The sequence below is a fragment of the Anneissia japonica genome, unplaced genomic scaffold (genome assembly GCF_011630105.1).
Source record: "Anneissia japonica isolate Jap-2015-1 unplaced genomic scaffold, ASM1163010v1 scaffold287836_len1076198_cov165, whole genome shotgun sequence".
NCBI lineage: Eukaryota > Metazoa > Echinodermata > Crinoidea > Comatulida > Comatulidae > Anneissia > Anneissia japonica.
In genome coordinates, this window is record NW_022729021.1 from 479,144 (window position 1) to 497,374 (window position 18,231).

An 18,231-nucleotide genomic window follows, 5' to 3' on the forward strand; every position below is an offset into this window, starting at 1 on the left:
GGGTGAATATGCCCCCTAATTGGGGTAAGCTCTGTCTCTTATACACATCTAGATGTGTATAAGAGACAGATGTATTAGCAGTCATTTGTGTGGTTGTAAAATAATTAATAACCTGTCAAATAACGTCCTGCCATAGGCCTATAGGCCACGCCTGTGACCTAGGCCCTAGGCCTAGTTTATATTTATTAAGTAAACAAAAATGGGGAGTTGTGATGCTTAATTATAAAATCTAGGGCAATGTCAGAAACCTAACTAATGTGTGATATGACAAGGCCTAGGCCCTGATGTTACAGAATATTCTCGGCCCCACCCCTAACTAGGCCTAACCCCACACCCTAAACCATATAGTAACATTAGGCTCCTATGGCCAAGAAGCCCTAGTACCCCACATGCATGCCTCGTCAGTTGTCATCTCTCTCTCCGGCAGTGAAAACCGGCCAGACACGACCCTTATCATTTAATAAATCATTAGGCCTAGGCCTATACTATTATTATTTCTGTATTATTATTGTTGCTATCATTAATATAAAAATAATAATACCTTCTCCCTTTCGAAATTCTCCAGAAGATGCATTAAATGAAGTTAATTAAGTACATCTTTAATAGGCCTAGGCCTAGTAGGCCTAAGTACCATTAATCCTTTGCGCCATGGTGGATCTGTCTCTTATACACATCTAGATGTGTATAAGAGACAGGGTATGTATTCGGGAAAATAAATAAAATGAAATATTAAATTTAAATTCTTACATAAAATATATACATATGAAAGTCACTTTATGATAGATACAATACACAGGTACAAATAGGCCTACCTGTTTGTCTACAACTTATCATTAGGCCGACCAGCCCTCCATAAACTAACGTTAGAATACCGCACTTTCAGCGGTAAAGAACAATTACAACCTCATAAAAAAGGCAACTAATCCGTTTACCTATAATTGAATCCAAGGACACCAGTGTTAAACACTCAGTACTTATCCTTGATAATGAGTTAATCCAATTAATATAGTGAGATAATCTTAAGCCCCTCTCCCACTAGGGGTTTTTTCAGCATACGAGTTACAAGAGAATGCCGAGTTGCTAAATCGGCAAACTCGGCAAAAACTCGTAGGACAATTTGGAAAACTCGGAGAGGACTCTTACCTACTCGTAGCAGCTCTGAACTCGTGCACTAATTTTGAACATGTTCAAAATTATCGTCACGAGTAGATAACTCGTAGTAAACTCAAAGAACTCGTAGAGTACTCGGGGTACTCCTACCTAGCTCGTACACTACTCTGGATACTCGTCAGCGGTTTTGTCATCTACGAGTTTGATGCGAGCACCCAAAAACGAGTACGAGTAAGTAGGAGCGCACCGAGTTGGCTCGTACCTAACTCGTATCTAATTCGGTACAAACTTGTTACGCTCGTAATAATCTCGTAGTTAACTCGGTGCTCTGCTCGGCATAATTCCTACATAACTCGTAACCAACTCCATAAAGTCGTACCTCACTCGTAGCTAACACGTAATAAGCTTGTATAGGTCCTTTCCAAAGATCACAAGTTTTAACTCGTAGAAATCGTACGACTCTTAGGTGAAATAAACCTAGGTGGGAGAGGGGCTTTAGTCGGTGCCTATTACCAATTGTTGTCGCACTCAAATTTTCAAGTTGGGCATCTGACAGCGTGGAGATTTCGTCACTGGTAATCTGAAAAGAATAACACAGAGAAAAAGTCTCTGACACATGCAATGCAGCACCCCTACACACAAACACAAGTTGGCTTTTACAAAGAGTTCAAGAGAATAAAAAAAAAAGCAACTTCAATTTAAATTTTTAAGAAGTCACTTAAAAAATACATTTTCGGCCATTTATTAGCAGTCATTTGTGTTTGGTTGTAAAATAATTAATAACCTGTCAAATAACGTCCTGCCATAGGCCTATAGGCTACGCCTGCTAACCATCAATTAGTCCAGGCCGTGGCCCACGCCTGTGACCTAGGCCCTTAATATAATGAAGGTCAGTGATATGACAAGGCCTAGGCCCTGATGTTCATTTCATTTCATTTATTTCGTCAAACAGAAAACAAAACATACAGAAATAACAGTACCATTACCAAAAATCAGAGACAGGATAAACAAAAAGCAAACTAAATTGCTACAGAATATTCTCGGCCCCACCCCTAACTAGGCCTAACCCCACCCCCTAAACCATATAGTAACATTAGGCCCCTATGGCCAAGAAGCCCTAGTAGTACCCCACATGCATGCCTCGTCAGTTGTCATCTCTCCGGCAGTGAAAACCGGCCAGACAGGACCCTTATCATTTGATAAATCATTAGGCCTAGCCTCTAGGCCTATACTATTATTATTTCTGTATTATTGTTGCTATTATTAATAATATAAAAATAATAATACCTTCTCCCTTTCGAAATTCTCCAGAAGATGCATTAAATGAAGTTAATTAAGTACATCTTTAATAGGCTTAGTAGGCCTAAGTACCATTAATCTTTTGCGCCATGGTGGATACGCCATGGTAGTACGGCGTTGCGACCATGCAACTAAACTTGTATAGGCTCATTCCCACAGCCGCCCAAATTTTTTCATTTGACCCAATGTCAAGGGTTATATTTTATTTATAATTGCGCCAAATGCCAATACTACGCCGAATGTAAATGCGCCGAATGGTAAAAGAGCCGAACGTAATGGTAAAAGAGCCGAATGTAAATGCGCCGAATGGTGAAAGGGCCGAATGAAAATGCGCCGAATGGTAAAAGAGCCGAACGTAATGGTAAAAAGGGCCGAATGAAAATGCGCCGAATGGTAAAAGAGCCGAACGTAATTGTAAAAGGGCCAAATGAAAATGCGCCGAATGGTGAAAAGAGCCGAACGTAATGGTAAAAGGGCCGAATGTTAATGCGCCGAATGGTAAAAGAGCCGAACGTAATGTTAAAAGGGCCGAATGTAAATGCGCCGAATGGTAAGCTGTTACCGAAGGCAGCGATGGCGTTCCATAGCTACCCACTATCAATCATCCTTTGCTACCATTACAGTACTTCATGAAATGAAGATCAAACTTCAAACTCAGGTAAGTTCTCGTTTCTTTCCATTTTGAACACTTCTGTTAGCTTTTTCCAATAAAGGAGAGAGTCACAGATGCTTTTCTTCTCATTTTATTGCTCAATCAATGTGTTTATAATAATAATATTTTTTTTATTCCCCTTCCTGCATCCGCACCTGAGAACCCGATATAGGCCTAGACTAATAATAATATACGATTTTCTAGATTTCCTGTGCATCTACCTTTAGGGCCGACCAAACGCGATAATGTGTGCCTAGCTTACAAAAGCCTAGCTAAGGCGCTATGTTATTTTGGTCCGTAAGCAAAAACTACATCATAGTAGCCCATATAGAATCAATCTCTTTTTGAATTTTTTCATGAACTTGGAACACATGTTCATTAACAGATATTTACTATCAAATGATATAAAATGTTGTTATTAACATTTTTTATTATTTTTTTCAATTGCCTCATATTTCTGCAATCGCACACTGCTGTCTGTAGCATCCATAGGCTTTGCGGTCGTAATATGTATTCGTAAACTGATTGTGATCCACGGGCCAGGCAAGTCCATTACATTAGCTTATTATTTACTATTTATTTAGGCCTCGTACTATATAGTACTAGTATATAGTGGAAGCGTGGTGTCAGTTGTGCAAAAATTGTAGGGTCAAAACCACTAAAAACTGCCAATTCACGTTTCAAAAATTTCGGGAAAAAAAATCAAATCAAAATTGTCTTAATAACTCAAAAAATTAATGGTGACAATTTGAATAATGATTCAGAAAAATATGAATACGTAATCTTGTCACCAACATTAGGAAACACATATACATATACTTTTTATATTATTCCCATGATATTTGTTCCAAACTCTTTAGTTACGAACCAAAACATTACCACTTGTAGGCACTTTTAACCTGCAATAAAAAGGTTCTTAGTTAAATATCCAAAATGTAAAGGTCAAAACTGATAACAAATGTTACGAGGATAACGTAAGTTACATCTGCAACAAACAAAAGCACTCGTGATTAAAAATATTCCGAAATTGTTAAGTGCCAACATCTTCAACCTGTCAAAAACATTTATCTACGAAAACATCGAGTATTTGATACCAACATTTAACCAACTAAATAAAAATACTCCTGTTTTAAAAACACACCCAAGTTTTTAATAATAGACAAACATGCTACCAACGAACTTTTGGATCTGTAATCTAAACGCAAGACCACATAATTTCATTAACTTCTTAGTCAGCTTGAATCTAAGCTCTTGTATCCATGGTATGATATCTATAAGAAACTATATATCATGGTATGATATCTATAAGAACTAACAAAAAGTGTGTTACAAATAGTGTTGCTATTAAATTACTACTCTTGGGTTACATGGAAAAAGGCATATTCGTTTTTGCTGGCCACCACAAAAATAATCACTAAATTAATAAAAGCCTGTCCTATCCTTGCCGTTGTTTAATACATAGGCCTAGGCCTATATTATTAGACCTTTTATGTTTAATCATTTATTTAAGATTAGGGCTGTACGACAAATCTTACTCCGCTCACTGTGTGTGCAAGACGATGCCGGTGGCAGTGGTGTTGTATTTTTTTTATGACTAATAAATAAGGTAGTTATAAGGTACTTTAGATGACACATGTCCCATCATTCACCTCCACTGGATTTTCCCTTTCCACCATCTTTAATTGCCAGATCATAACATAGAGTGTCTTTAGACACAAAAACCAGCACTCCTGGCCTAGGTCATCTCAGTGGATACAGTAGTTTAGGGCGTTGGCATTTTGCATTTTGGTTTCATCGCATCGTCATTGAAATGGAAATTCCAATGCTATAAATAGATGACTGCTTCACTGTTTGTATAGTAGTTGTACCTTCTATTCTTAACCAACCTGTAGATTATTGTACTTTTTACAGTTCAGTAATTCACTATTGAACTTGGTATCCTAAGTGCAGTGAATCAGATCTGAAGCACATAAGATTTTGAATCAAATTTTGATTTTGAAAAAGATATATCTTATTAAGGATATCACCCCGTAACCCTCTTGGAATCACTATTCTATCTCCATACAAAAATAATCCATCCTGTACTGACAAGCTACCTTGAGCCTCATGAAAACGTTTTACGTGATCAGGAATGTCACGATAATATTTTGGCCAACCATTAAGTGTATAATTAATAACAAGCAATAGCTCTTCATCTTTAGATGTCATATCTCGTATTTGATCCATACGATTTGATGTAATTGGGACTACAGATATTACATGCTCAACATGATATTCAATTACTTGTAACTGACACTTATCACTATCATTCACATTTTTAAGTGGTTTTCTCGACAAAAGGTCTGCCACTACCAAATCTTTACCAGGCTTGTGCTCTGCAATAGCATTAAATCTCATAAATCGCAGCAATAATCTTTGACATCTGATTGGCACTTTGTCAATATCCTTATCATTAAACAATGGAATCAGCGGTTTGTGACCACTCTGCAACTTGATTGAGTCCTAGAGACATACGCAACAGGATACCAATCATTGTCATGCATCTGAAATATTGCTCCTCCAATGCCATAGGAGGAAGCATCTGTACTTGCCATTGTAGGTAGTTTCGAGTCATAGATTTTAAGAGTAGGGGTTTCCGATAATGCTTTCTTGACATCCTCAAATGCCTTAATCTGTGCTTGGTCCCATCTCCAAACTGTACTCTTTTGAGTAATTCATTCAATGAGTACAACATCTGTGCCAGGTCTTTTAGATAACGACCTAAGTAATTAACGCCTCCTAAAAAGGTACGCAATTCGCTCTCATTTTCCGGTGGTTCCATATTTAAGATCGCAGTGACGCGATTAGGGTTAGGTCTTACGCCCTCTTTTCCAACTATTTGACCCACAAATTATACTTCCGGCTTTCGAAAAGAACATTTGTCTAAATTTAGTTTCATTCCTACTGCATGGACTCTGTTAAGCACCTTAGACAATACCCTATCATGGTCTTCAACATTTTTACCACCAATAATCACATCATCCATGAAAACATCACACTGTGGAATATCCATAATTAAATTTGACATCTCGCGTTGGCATATTTCAGGTGCTAGTGACACACCATTGGGTAATCGCGTATAGCAATATCTACCAAAAGGGGTCATGAACGTAGTTAATAACTGACATTTCTCGGAAAGACGAAATTGATGGAAACATCCACTAAAATCTAATGTACTGAATAAGTACAGTCAGTCATTTTAGTAAGAACAGAGTCCGTGGTTGGCATAGTGTACCGCTCACGTTTAATTTGTTTATTTAATTTACGATAGTCCCCGCATATGCGTATACGCGCCTTGCCGTTTTTTGTGTCTTTCCGGTTAACTGGAATCATGGGACTACACCACTCTTTCGGTTAAGTGACCTTACGAATTTTATGTTCAGGCTCCATTAAATTTAACTCAGCTTTAATTAAAAGGTATGGGACTCTATGTGGAGTATTAACCGAATATGGAATAGCATTATCATTGAGTTGTATGTCTATTGTTTTACTTTTATATACAACATCCGTGCCGAACAATTCTTCCGTGGTTGACGTGTTATGACATTTGCGGTTATTTTGACATTTGCGGGTAGAATGTTTTGACATTTCTGGTTATTTTTACATTTGTGTTGGATTTTTACATTTGTGGGCTCTACAGGGTCTCGGATATTTGATGAATAATGGCGAATTTTTATTACTTATTTGATATGCATCGAGTTACTATGACTTTATGTAGGCTATGCTTTCTAATGTTGAAGTCAGCTTCCAAAACCAAAACATTTTGAATAAAACAAAAAATAAAGAGTATGCAATATAACCATTTAATTTATTTTCAAATCCTCATTCTTGAAAGTGAAAGGGGGGAGGGGGCTGGGGGGATATGCCTCCCCGACGGGGGGATATAGCTCCCCCAACCCCCCTCTGGCGCCACCACTGCTACCCGTATTTCTTGACTGAGAAGTCAATGGGAGCTGTAATTTGTAGGCAAGGAGATGGTGCTACCCTTAATTCGTTTTAAGGGAATTTATGCCCACAAACCTTGTAGTTATTAATATTTTGGTTATAACAGAAAATGTTTATTTTTTGGTGACATCACACTCGCGCTATAGTTAGCATGCATACGTCATAAGCTAGGTTACGTCACTTTCCCGCATGCTTTTTTCATGGAGAAACAAACATCACTGCTTGGCACATGAATGCCTTGCCAAGCTTGTAGGGCTACAAGAGCTGCATAGTTTGCACATAATGCTTAGACAAGGTATGTCTGCAACTGAATTATTATTAGGCCCTAGTTAATTTTTTCACTTATTTGAATTTATTTCTTTCGAAAGTGTACTTTCTATAATTGCACTGTCTACTTAGGCCAGGCCTAATCTTATTATGCCTCATCAGTAGGCTAGCCCCCTCTCCCACTCTACAGTTAGACGTTTGCTAGGCAACAGAACGCGATTGCACCTTCCTTCCGAAGTGTTTATGTAATATTTGCATATTGTCAGAACCAGCTGCGTGTATTCCTTTGTGAAAATGTCTGTCATAGTCTGAGTGTCATTTCTGGCCATCCAGAGGTTCCTATTAAATAATTCTCATTTGGAAGGGCAACACCTTCAAAAAATCTTCCACAAGCTCCGGCCCATGAGCTGAAGTCCCCGTGTCAGACAGCTCGGCCCCAGAAAATATACAGTATCCTATATAAGCGCAAATATGCTAAAGCCTCGATGCACTTACCAAAAAAATGAAACTGCCGGATTAACACTTGAGGTCTCCCTGGTTTCATTTGTTGCCATGTTTACATCACCATCATCAGTATTTCAGGAATGCCCGCATAGGAATCTTGGCCCTCGCAGAGGTCTGGCTAAAACCATTTAGTCAGGAAAAATAACTTTATTTTGTATATAAAAATAAATTATTCATTCTTATTCCATTGCCTTTAATGAATTTTACTTCAATTGTACAAAAAAGTTTTTGTCAAGGCTTGTGATTTAATATAGCAGTACTGTAATTAGGTTTAACACGTTGGCTGCCAGCGACGAGTATACTTGCTCACAGTGTGTTGCTGAGGGCGCCAGGGACGAGTATACTCGTCAAAATCGGGGTAACATTCTAGCGTTTATAACTTCTTTGTTATACATTGTAGAACCACAGACTCAATGGCTGGTAGTTCGGGGAAGATAAACCTAGATCTTAACGTACATATGACGTATGTATGTTTGTTGTGTTATGTTGCCGGTAGTACACTCGAGCGGCACAAGTGGGGGCGCCCTTTGAACATATACTAACCCATGCAAAAAACGGACGAGATAACTCGCACTTGGCATAGTCAATAAAACGTTCTATCACAGTGCCGCCGACGAATATACTCGCCCCCTGATATTTTCCCGCCAATTTATTAGACACATCATTTTGATGACGTATGACTAGATAAAATTTCAAAAAAGTATGTTTGTATGCATGTAAACTTGTTTTGGCATATGGGAAGGAACCTTAAAAAAATGTCTGGCAGTCAACGTGTTAAGGACTTGCGCAGTTGAAACATTGAATCATGCCATTAATAACACTGCATGTTTTGTTGTGTTGTACTGTGGAACCTTTGACAAAAGCAACTGATAAGCAAAATTTAAGTAAATTGTTGTGATCTTGAAATTAACAAATATCTTAATTATTCTTAACTCTTTATTGAAATAATTTTAGTGTGAAAGTTTGTGAAGCACATCAGTTGGAGAGAAGAACACATAAGAAATATGAAGGAAGAAGGTAAAATATGAACAATTTTTTGTGGCAGAGATTATTTATTTATTTATTTAGCATCCATTCAAATACAACAATTTACAAAACGAAGACATACATAGGCCTAATTTAAGAATATTATTTATGGCAAATGCTATCACAGCATGAAAAAACAAAATGAATCTCCTCATTCGTTGCAAGAGTATTATTTTACAGTTATTATAAGTCCAAAATTAAATCACAGGATGTTTGTAGTTACTGCCGAGGATAATAATCATCATACATATTATGTACTGGCACTAGGATATACCATACCAACCAGGCCTGTTATCACCAGCCTGTTTCACAAGTTTGGTTGAGCAATCAGTACCATTAAGGGTTATTTTCTACTTTATTACCTATAGAGATATATAGTCATGACAAGTCCCTCCCTGCTCAGGGCCCTGGTCGAAGCTTAATACTCACAGTGCAGCCTATGCATATGTAGCCTACCATACTCTAGCAGCATTCCAGAGCCTAAATAAAATACATGAAGATTGCCAAAGTAATTATAAATCATTTACAAAAAAACATAGGCCTACTGCCTTACTTTACTTTGGGTCGCTGTCTAGAAAACATAACTCTCTCAATATACTGTGTTCAATGAGCGCACTGGGGTTTACGATGTTGATGTTTACATTTACTACCCACTATATGTCATGTTCCAGTAATAGCTAGAGTCGCCAATTCGGTCTATTGCCCAGCTCACCTTTCCCTGTAAGGATCAAATTTAATAATCTATTAAAGTAATACATAATAATACAATTTTCATTATAATTGGGTATACTAAATTGTATCATCATTCGGGTCTGAATTTTACACAAAAAATAGGGAGAGTACTGTATTTGTTGAATTGGCATGAAATAACCCTAATCATTTTTTAATCAATTTTAATAAATTTTTATTAAACATTCATGTTTAGTTTGATATCTTATTGTTTTGGTATTAATTATCAATATCAATTATCTTAAAAATATGTCTTTAAATCATAAGAAAATATCTAATCAAGTATATCGAAGTTGACTAAATTTTTTGTCATTTAGTTACCGTCATTTAGTTACTGGAGTCTTGTTAATAAAAATCACCATATATTTATGATAAATAATTTTTTTTCAAAATAAAAGGTATTACATTCAATGTTGTTATACCCTTAGGATTGCTCTTGATACTGTATAAATAAAATTAGGCCTCTAAATTCACAGATTTTTTATTAAATGTACAATAGGTATAAAATGCATGTTGGATTTACGTCATTTACAGTAGTTACCGCTCATAATATTATAATTTGTTTTAATAACGGAAAATTATTTTCACAAAAAAACTCATTCTGTATATGTAGGAAGCTATTTGTTATAAAAAAAATGTATTTGTTTTAGATTATTGGCAAAATTACCTTGTGGTACAGTACATGTGTTTGAAAATACAAATCTGTGTCAGAATGTCATTTAGTTACCGTGGAATTGGCCTAATGCATTACACCATGGGACATCATTTTTTTTTGCACTCTGACATTTATATTCATGAGAAATGAAAAACTTAAAAATTTCAGAATTCAATACTTGTTTGTTTTTCTGTAGCGGCAGTTTAAACTTAAGCGGCGGGCGTGGCCCAAAATAATGCGCCACAAAATTGAAAATTGATTTTCATATGCTAATATCGTCAGAAAGTACAACCCCTATAACCCCGAAAGGTTGTGTTATAGGACCATGTTAGGACATATTTTCAATGCTGATTCCAAATCTACAATCAGAAAAGTTGTACCATGTAACGATTAGAAATAGCAAATGTCTGAAAATGGGACGAAAACTTGTCTGGACCATTGCTGTAACAGGAAGAGTTGAACTTTTTTAAATCTTCATATTTGAGGAATCATAGCTCATCATCATTTCTCTCATATACAGTTATAAACTTATCAGAACATATTTGGCTAAAATACAACCATCCAAATGAGCCTTTTTTTAATGGCTCACCCCTCCCCCATCCCTAATATCACAACAAAAATTGTTTGATCTCCAGTATGTTGAAGAGTGTTCCTAATGATATTATAACAACTTTCAATGTCTACTAAATAATATTTAGAAATTCATGTTCCTTGAATACCTATGTTTTAACCCCGGTTTTAACACATCCTCAATTGACATAAATACACCTTTAGCCGTATTCGCATCAAGGATTAAATTTGACCAAGACTAACAGGAAAATTCCATAGTTTTGCAATGTGTTTGGTATTAGCATGTGTTCAGAGATATTGTACTAAAAGTCATACTGTACTATTCATACTGAATTATCTAGCTCGGTAAAAATAGCCTGGTCAATCTTCATGCATCTGGGCACACTTCGCTCAGCAATAAAGCTAGCCGAGATGCTGGTTAGCCAGTGTGAACAAGGATAAAGATTGGCAGGAAAGTATCTAATCACAATTGATCAGTAGTGAATTAAAATGTTGTCACAAAATTGCTAAGTCTATTTATTTCAAATAAACACCAAAACCAGACCTAAATAGTAACAGGCCCTTGTCTGTGAGAAAATGCCAAATAAGAAACTGATCATTTGCATAATAATTAAGCTATTCAGTGGAAATTTTTAAAATACTTTATTATATAAGCCTCAAATAACATCCTTGTGAGTACATAAACTTGACAATTTATTCAATAACATACTTCATTGCCACTAAACTGAATAGCCCTACTAATTCTGGCTTTGTATATAAAGTTGCATTGTTTAATCATTTATATTTTTTGTAAAAAGTTGACTCATTATTTTTTCGGTAACTAAATGACATATTTATTGGGTTTAATATTTCCGCATTTTGATTAATAAAAAATGAGGCAAAAGTAAATTTGAATGAAAACATATGTTCATAGTAACCCATTTGACCATATTAAACTAGATTTTAATATAATTTCAAGATTTATCTTAGTCTATTTTTGTAAGTTTTTTTGTGTAATTTTATCAAAATAAAAAAATAATTTATTGACATATTTTAATTAATATTTAACAATACTTCTGATTTGTAATTTTAAAATCTGAGTTTACATCTTGAAAGCATATGTTTTAAGCTTTAATTAGACACCAAAACTGTAAATATAGAATGAATATGAAAATTTAGGTGCTTTGTCCATTTTGCATGGAATTCGTAAATGTATTAAGTTAATAGTACTGAAATTTAAGGTATGTAAAATGTAATTTAATTGCTAGTCATAGTATTTTCATTTTGACTATTCATGTCTTCACAGAGTTTCGTGAAATGCTGGTGCAACTTTCTGATGCAATCAGCCAGAATGATGAAAAGTATATAGACATGTTGAGGGTTCTGTACACAGATCTAGTAGTTGTTAAAAGCAAGCTAGAGGAAGCTAAGTCTGCCTTTGAGTTATTCCAATTACTAATAGCACCAGGCATTTTGAAGCCTACAGACATTTCAGTTTTGTTTGAAACAATTGAACTAACCAGATTGAGATATTTGAAGGAGACAATTGAGAAGTATGAGAAATATCCTGATGAAGTGAATATTACTCAATTTTCAGCACATCGTCAACGTATTGTTGCTCTTGGAAGAGGCTTTTCAGTTGAAGATGTCCAGAAGCTTAGTAAATTATATGGGGGCAAGGTTTCTTCTAATCCATGGAAATTGATTCAGCATCTTGAATATACATCTACAGTTTTAACAGAAGATAACATGCCATCATTTACTCAACGTTTGAGAGCCAATAATGTAAATGAAGGTTAGTGAAACCATGGAGGAATAATCTTTTTTTTTAAATACTGTACCCCATGTATGTAGGAAGTGAGTTTTAAGAATTAAGTCCAAACTTTAGAATTAATATTTCGTAAACAATTTGAAAGTCCCCATTGAATATTTTATCAATGAAATTTTATGTAATAATTTATTTACTATCTAAATATTTGTATGGACTGTATTTCTATTCTTATTGTAGGTTTCAACCAACTGCTTTTGGAAATTTCTGATGCAATCAGCAAAGAAGATGAAATGTACGTAGACATGTTGAGGATTCTGTACATAGATCTGGCAAACATTAAAACAAAATTGGAGGAAACTAAATCTGCATTTGAATTATTCCAGTTACTGAGAGTAGCAGGCGTTCTGAAGCCAACAGACATTTCAGTTTTGTTTGAAACAATTGAACTAACTGGATTGAGATATTTAAAAGAGATAATTGAGAAGTATGAAAAATATCCAGATGAAGTGAAGATCACTCGATTTTCTGCACATCGTCAACGTATTGTTGCTCTTGGACGAGGCTTTTCAACACAAGATCTTCAGAGGGTTTGTCAGATGTATGAAGTTCCTGTCAACATTTCTTCCAATCAGTGGAAAGTAATTAAATTTCTTGAAGAAAGAGGTTTTGCTTCAGAAGATAATTTGCCAAACCTAAGGAAATTAATAAGTGTTGGTGAGTATGATAATTGAAGATTAATTTGATTTACAGTATCACTGCATAATTATTCTACAACATTCTTGCAAATAAATTGAGTGAGCCATATCTAAGAGATGCCATGTCCCTCTGAACTCAACCACTGAAGATTTATTTTATTTGAATTTTTAACAGTGTCATGTGGGGTACCCTTCCACTTTCTTGAATCTGATAACTAGGAACCATCAATAAATTCATTATTATCAAGAAATATATAATATACTGTAAAATTTGTGCATGTGTACTTGTTTATCTCTAGTGTCACTGTTGTACTGTATATGAATGTTCTATCAAGTTGTCATTTGAAAAAAGAGTGTAAAAGGCAAACCATGTTATTTGATGCATGAACATTAGACTTAAAGCAACAACACAACAGTCTGTACACAAATTTCAGTCAACATCTAGATACGAGATACGAGAAGCTTTATTGCAATTTTTTTATCATAAAATACAATAAATAGAAGTTGGGAGATCATCTCTGTCAATCCATGGAAAGTAAATTACATTTCTGGAATTAAGGGTATTGTTTTCATGGTTTCAAATTTGAAATGCTTGTATGACAATTAAACAGTGCAAAACTATACTGAAAGTCATCTAGGGCGTTATTAATTTATTGATGATGACTATAGTCTCTATCCAGAATATGTGCATGACGGGGTCAGAGGTTGTCTCAGAAGCTCTAACTTTTTAAATTTTTTGATTTACCTTATTAAAACCTTCACAGTACCATTCATAACTGAAAGATGGTAATGGTAATGGTTGTAAATTTACTTAGCACAAAATTTCACATTTTAAGACTGTACATGTAATGACAATATTGATTTTTTTTAAATTTATTTGATGGGTTTATTATAAAATACTCAAAATACAACACATGGTTAAAGTTACTGTAAGAGTTTACAAAAGATCAGTATAGAAAATATACAGTAATAATGAAAGTAAAATAAAAAATGATATACAATAAATAGAATTCAAATGAATTATTTAATTTTATTTTACAATTGAGATTGAAAACAGAAACATTAATAAGAGTTACAATTGTTGGAGTTATAAATTACTGTACTGAATTACATTATAATTTTTTTTTTGAAGTGTATGTGGTGTACTGTAGTTGCTACTCAAGTTGAAATTTTGTATTTTCTTTTTTACATTAGGTGACAAAGAAGCATCAACATCAAAAAGACCAAAGTTAGTTACAGTAGGTGACAAAGAAGCATCAACATCAAAAAGACCAAAGTTTGTTAAAGGTAACTGTTTGCTGAATTCATGTATTATTGTTGGGAAATCACTTTTCAGAAACAGAGACCTGTAGTAGATTTTCTATTACTATTCTTTCTGTTTATTTATTCGTTTGTTCTTTTTCTTTTGCTTAATTTTTTATACCTGCGTTTCTTTCTCTAATCGCTCTTTTATTTTTTTGGTATTTTTTTTCTCAGATATCAAGTTGCAATTTTTCACATTTTCATTTGTATATTATTTGGCAATAAGTGTTGATTCTATTTAATTGATTTTTAAAATTGATAAAGGTGCAAGTTATACAGTATAAACTGCACTGTACCTGTAAATGGTTATTGTTTGAAGCTTTTCAGGAATAACATTGGTAAATGCTTAATAGTCTAGACATCATTATTTATAACAATTTTTTATGATTTATTATCCAATGGCTAGAGAGAAAACAACTTTTCTAAAGTGGATATGCGTGCCATATAAATAAATATAACAATTTTATCAAAACTCAGTTCCTTTCAATTATAGCCATTAATGGGAGATTACCAGAAAATATATTAGTATTGTGAGATATTTAAAGTATTATTATTCCAATAAAATCTGTATTGTCCCTTTTCTACTACCATAATATTAATTAATGTAAAAGAAATACAGCTATATAATATAAATACAATTAAAAAAAAAAGAATAATAATAAAAATAATATTTATTTTATTTATTTTATTTTGTTTATCTTTCTTTTGAGGGAGGATACAGTAGGCTATCTGTGCTCCTGTAGGTCATAAACCAGTAAGTCCTCACTTCTAATTGCTGGTAAATGGTGGTAATGCTGGTTCCTCTGGTTAGTTTGTAAGAAATGTAGACTGGCTTGGTTTTCAGAATTTTTCTTTTTTAGTCTTTTCTTTTTCGGCAGTATATTCTCAAGCATCTTGAGCACTTTTTAAAATGGATATGAGCAATATAATTATACAAATCTTATTATTATCAGGGGTTTATTTAAGAGCCGGCGGCCGGCGCATTCGATCGGCTACTACGATGTTTTCGCCGGCTACTTCAATCAATGCTGTACAAAAATTGATACAAATACCACCAATATAAATAGCGAAACAGGCCTGTAAAGAACCTTATTTACCTACACGAAGTTAATTTGCAATAGTATGCACTCATTTCGATGTTCCTTTCTGTTGAAAGTTCGTTAAAATGTCTACCAATTTTCAGACTCCATTTCATGAACTCGCGGCGTAAACAAAGTTAAAGTTCAAAGTTCGGCAGTCGCGTCTGGGTGAGTCCATCAAAGAAGCCACGCCTCCAAATCACATGTTAGCCAATAAGATAATAGAAATTTCTCCTCCACCACATGCTCAGGTGATGACGATATACATCGCCCAAACTCTTACTGTACATTGGGCTTCCGAGTTTTCTTACCGCGGAGAAGAAAAAAACAGATCGTCGTTTTAAAATTAATTTGTGTATGACTATGAACCTTTTATTTTCATTTCATTTTTATTTTACTAGCCCTCTTTGTGATGACATAGATATTTCGGAAATGATAAATAATTAAAAAAAAACCAACACTGGCTCAAATTCGTTTACGTTCGGTGGCGGAGGTAGCAAGCCGAACCAACTATATTGAATGCTGTTTACACTCACAATTTCAGAGTCATAGATAGTACAATGATTAAAACGGCAGAGCAAGTCAAAATCGTCTAAATTCACATCACATGAGACATTTTTTTTTCCAATGTGGTATCCATTCCTTTTCGATATCTGCGTAAATTTTAGAACTATTTTTTGCTCTCCTTTAGATTTCAACATGTTTGTGAAAAGTAAACAACTTCATCATTATAAAAATTGTATTTTCAATTTTTTTGGTGATATTATTAAATGTGTATAAACTTAAAAAAGAATGTATTTCAATTATTGAATCAATATTCTGACCTTAAATTCCGATGTTGAGCTGTAAAAATTCGTAAATTCAGGCCTACAGTATTCTAACCTACTCAGTAAGTATACTAATCAAGGAAGTTCTGATCATCACTGCATGTGACCATTTCTCTACATCAAAAAACTGTTTAAAAAAAAAAAAAAAATGATGTAGAGAAATGCCATCAAATGGGCTTAAAAAACTCTAAAACCCTGGAGCGCAATGGCGCTTCCGCCCCTTGACCCCCGACCAGGGCTCTGCCCCTGGACCGCGATGGAGGCCTAGAGGCGGCCCTCCTTACCCCCGGCCTATTTCAATTTACTCTCCTGTTACTTTCAAATTTCTCCTGCTACTCAAATTCTTAAATAAACCCCTGATTATTATTATTATTATTATTATTATTATTATTATTATTATTATTATTATTGTTATTATATTATTATTATTATATTATTAGTATTATTATTATTGTTATTGTTGGTTTTTTTTTTTGTATCTGTATAATGTTATTAATTAATATAAACTGAATAATAGATGAAAAATATAATTACAGTACAATTACTGTACAGTAGGCTATAGTAATTTTGACTTTGAAGTTATAAGAAGTATTTTATATTTATAAGAAATAAGAAGTGATGATTTCCTGAAATTCTTTTATTTTTCTTTAATAGTTCAAAGCTATTTTTATAATGCTTTTGTTTCTATCTTAGAATTTTCCTATGAAAAGCAATAAATAATACTTGCAGTACTTACATGATCCCAAATAGTTCACTCTAATATGTACTTACAGGTAAATCAGGAAAATCAAGACAAAAAAAAAGGCGAAGACTTGATGAAGGTTTGTATCTAAATTCATGATACATCTGTATACTGTCATAATATATATTCATTGATTGTAATAAAATATTAATACATTTTTATTTCTAAAGATTTTCTTTCTTAATCTGGGCACTCACAGCATCATACGACCCTCGGCCGACAAATCAAACTCCGCTCCTGTGAAGCTTAGACGAAGCAACGCCATCTGCTGATTGTCGGTGGCAGTCTGAAAAGATTCTCATTAAAAACGATTGGTTGTGCGTACAACATGGCGTTGCATTCTCCATAGAATCGCGTTGACCATCAGGTGCAGTGGACAGTTCATTTAAAAGAACAAATTCCTCAGTAACCTGAAAAACAAAAAAAAAATCCTTATTGATATTATTGTAATACTGCAATTGTAGTAAATAAAAATAATAATGCAACATATATAGTGCTATTTCATTAAGATCAAGAGCTCATTAAGTGTATACACTGTTGAAGGATTTAGCTAGACTCTAACAGGGCCGGCGGAACGTTTTTCAAAGTGGGGGGGCCCCACTTATAAGCAGGCCAGTAACAGGGGTCTTGGGTCCTGGGGGGGGGGCAAAGGTAATACTTTTCCCGGTTAGTAATTTATGACTTGGTGTGATAAACCCCCCCCATATAGAAAACAATACGGCATGGCTTATTTTAATATTAATATAGGGCACACGCGTGTGTTTGGAACTAAATATAAGCATTTTCATCGTGGTTTTATTTATTACAATTCATAGGCCTATTCTTTCACCATCATTACACATTGAGGCCCTTCTTTTTGGTAAAATGATTTATATTAAATTTTCTTTCTCAAGTTTTGGGACTATTATGTTTTAAAATAACTTAGAAGGCAAAGGAGGGCAAGCACAAGCTTCAACCTTAACAAATGCGCGCGAAAATTTTTTTTGTGCTTTTAATTCTAATTTCGTCGGAATTGATCAAAACTCCCTAAATGTGCAATT

The 18,231-nt window shown here is 34.4% G+C and overlaps 1 protein-coding gene across 1 annotated transcript in view; it reads left to right on the top strand.

Moving 5' to 3' along the window:
- Positions 1-3,002: 3,002 nt before the first annotated feature.
- Positions 3,003-18,231, top strand: part of LOC117114597 — a 26,006-nt gene continuing 10,777 nt past the window's right edge. Inside the window, exons 1-6 of the mRNA XM_033258285.1 lie at positions 3,003-3,067; positions 8,771-8,833; positions 12,082-12,570; positions 12,784-13,260; positions 14,436-14,528; positions 17,223-17,270. Coding sequence (XP_033114176.1) covers positions 8,821-8,833; positions 12,082-12,570; positions 12,784-13,260; positions 14,436-14,528; positions 17,223-17,270 — 1,120 coding nt within the window. The 5' untranslated portion in view covers positions 3,003-3,067; positions 8,771-8,820. The remainder of the gene's footprint in view (positions 3,068-8,770; positions 8,834-12,081; positions 12,571-12,783; positions 13,261-14,435; positions 14,529-17,222; positions 17,271-18,231) is intronic.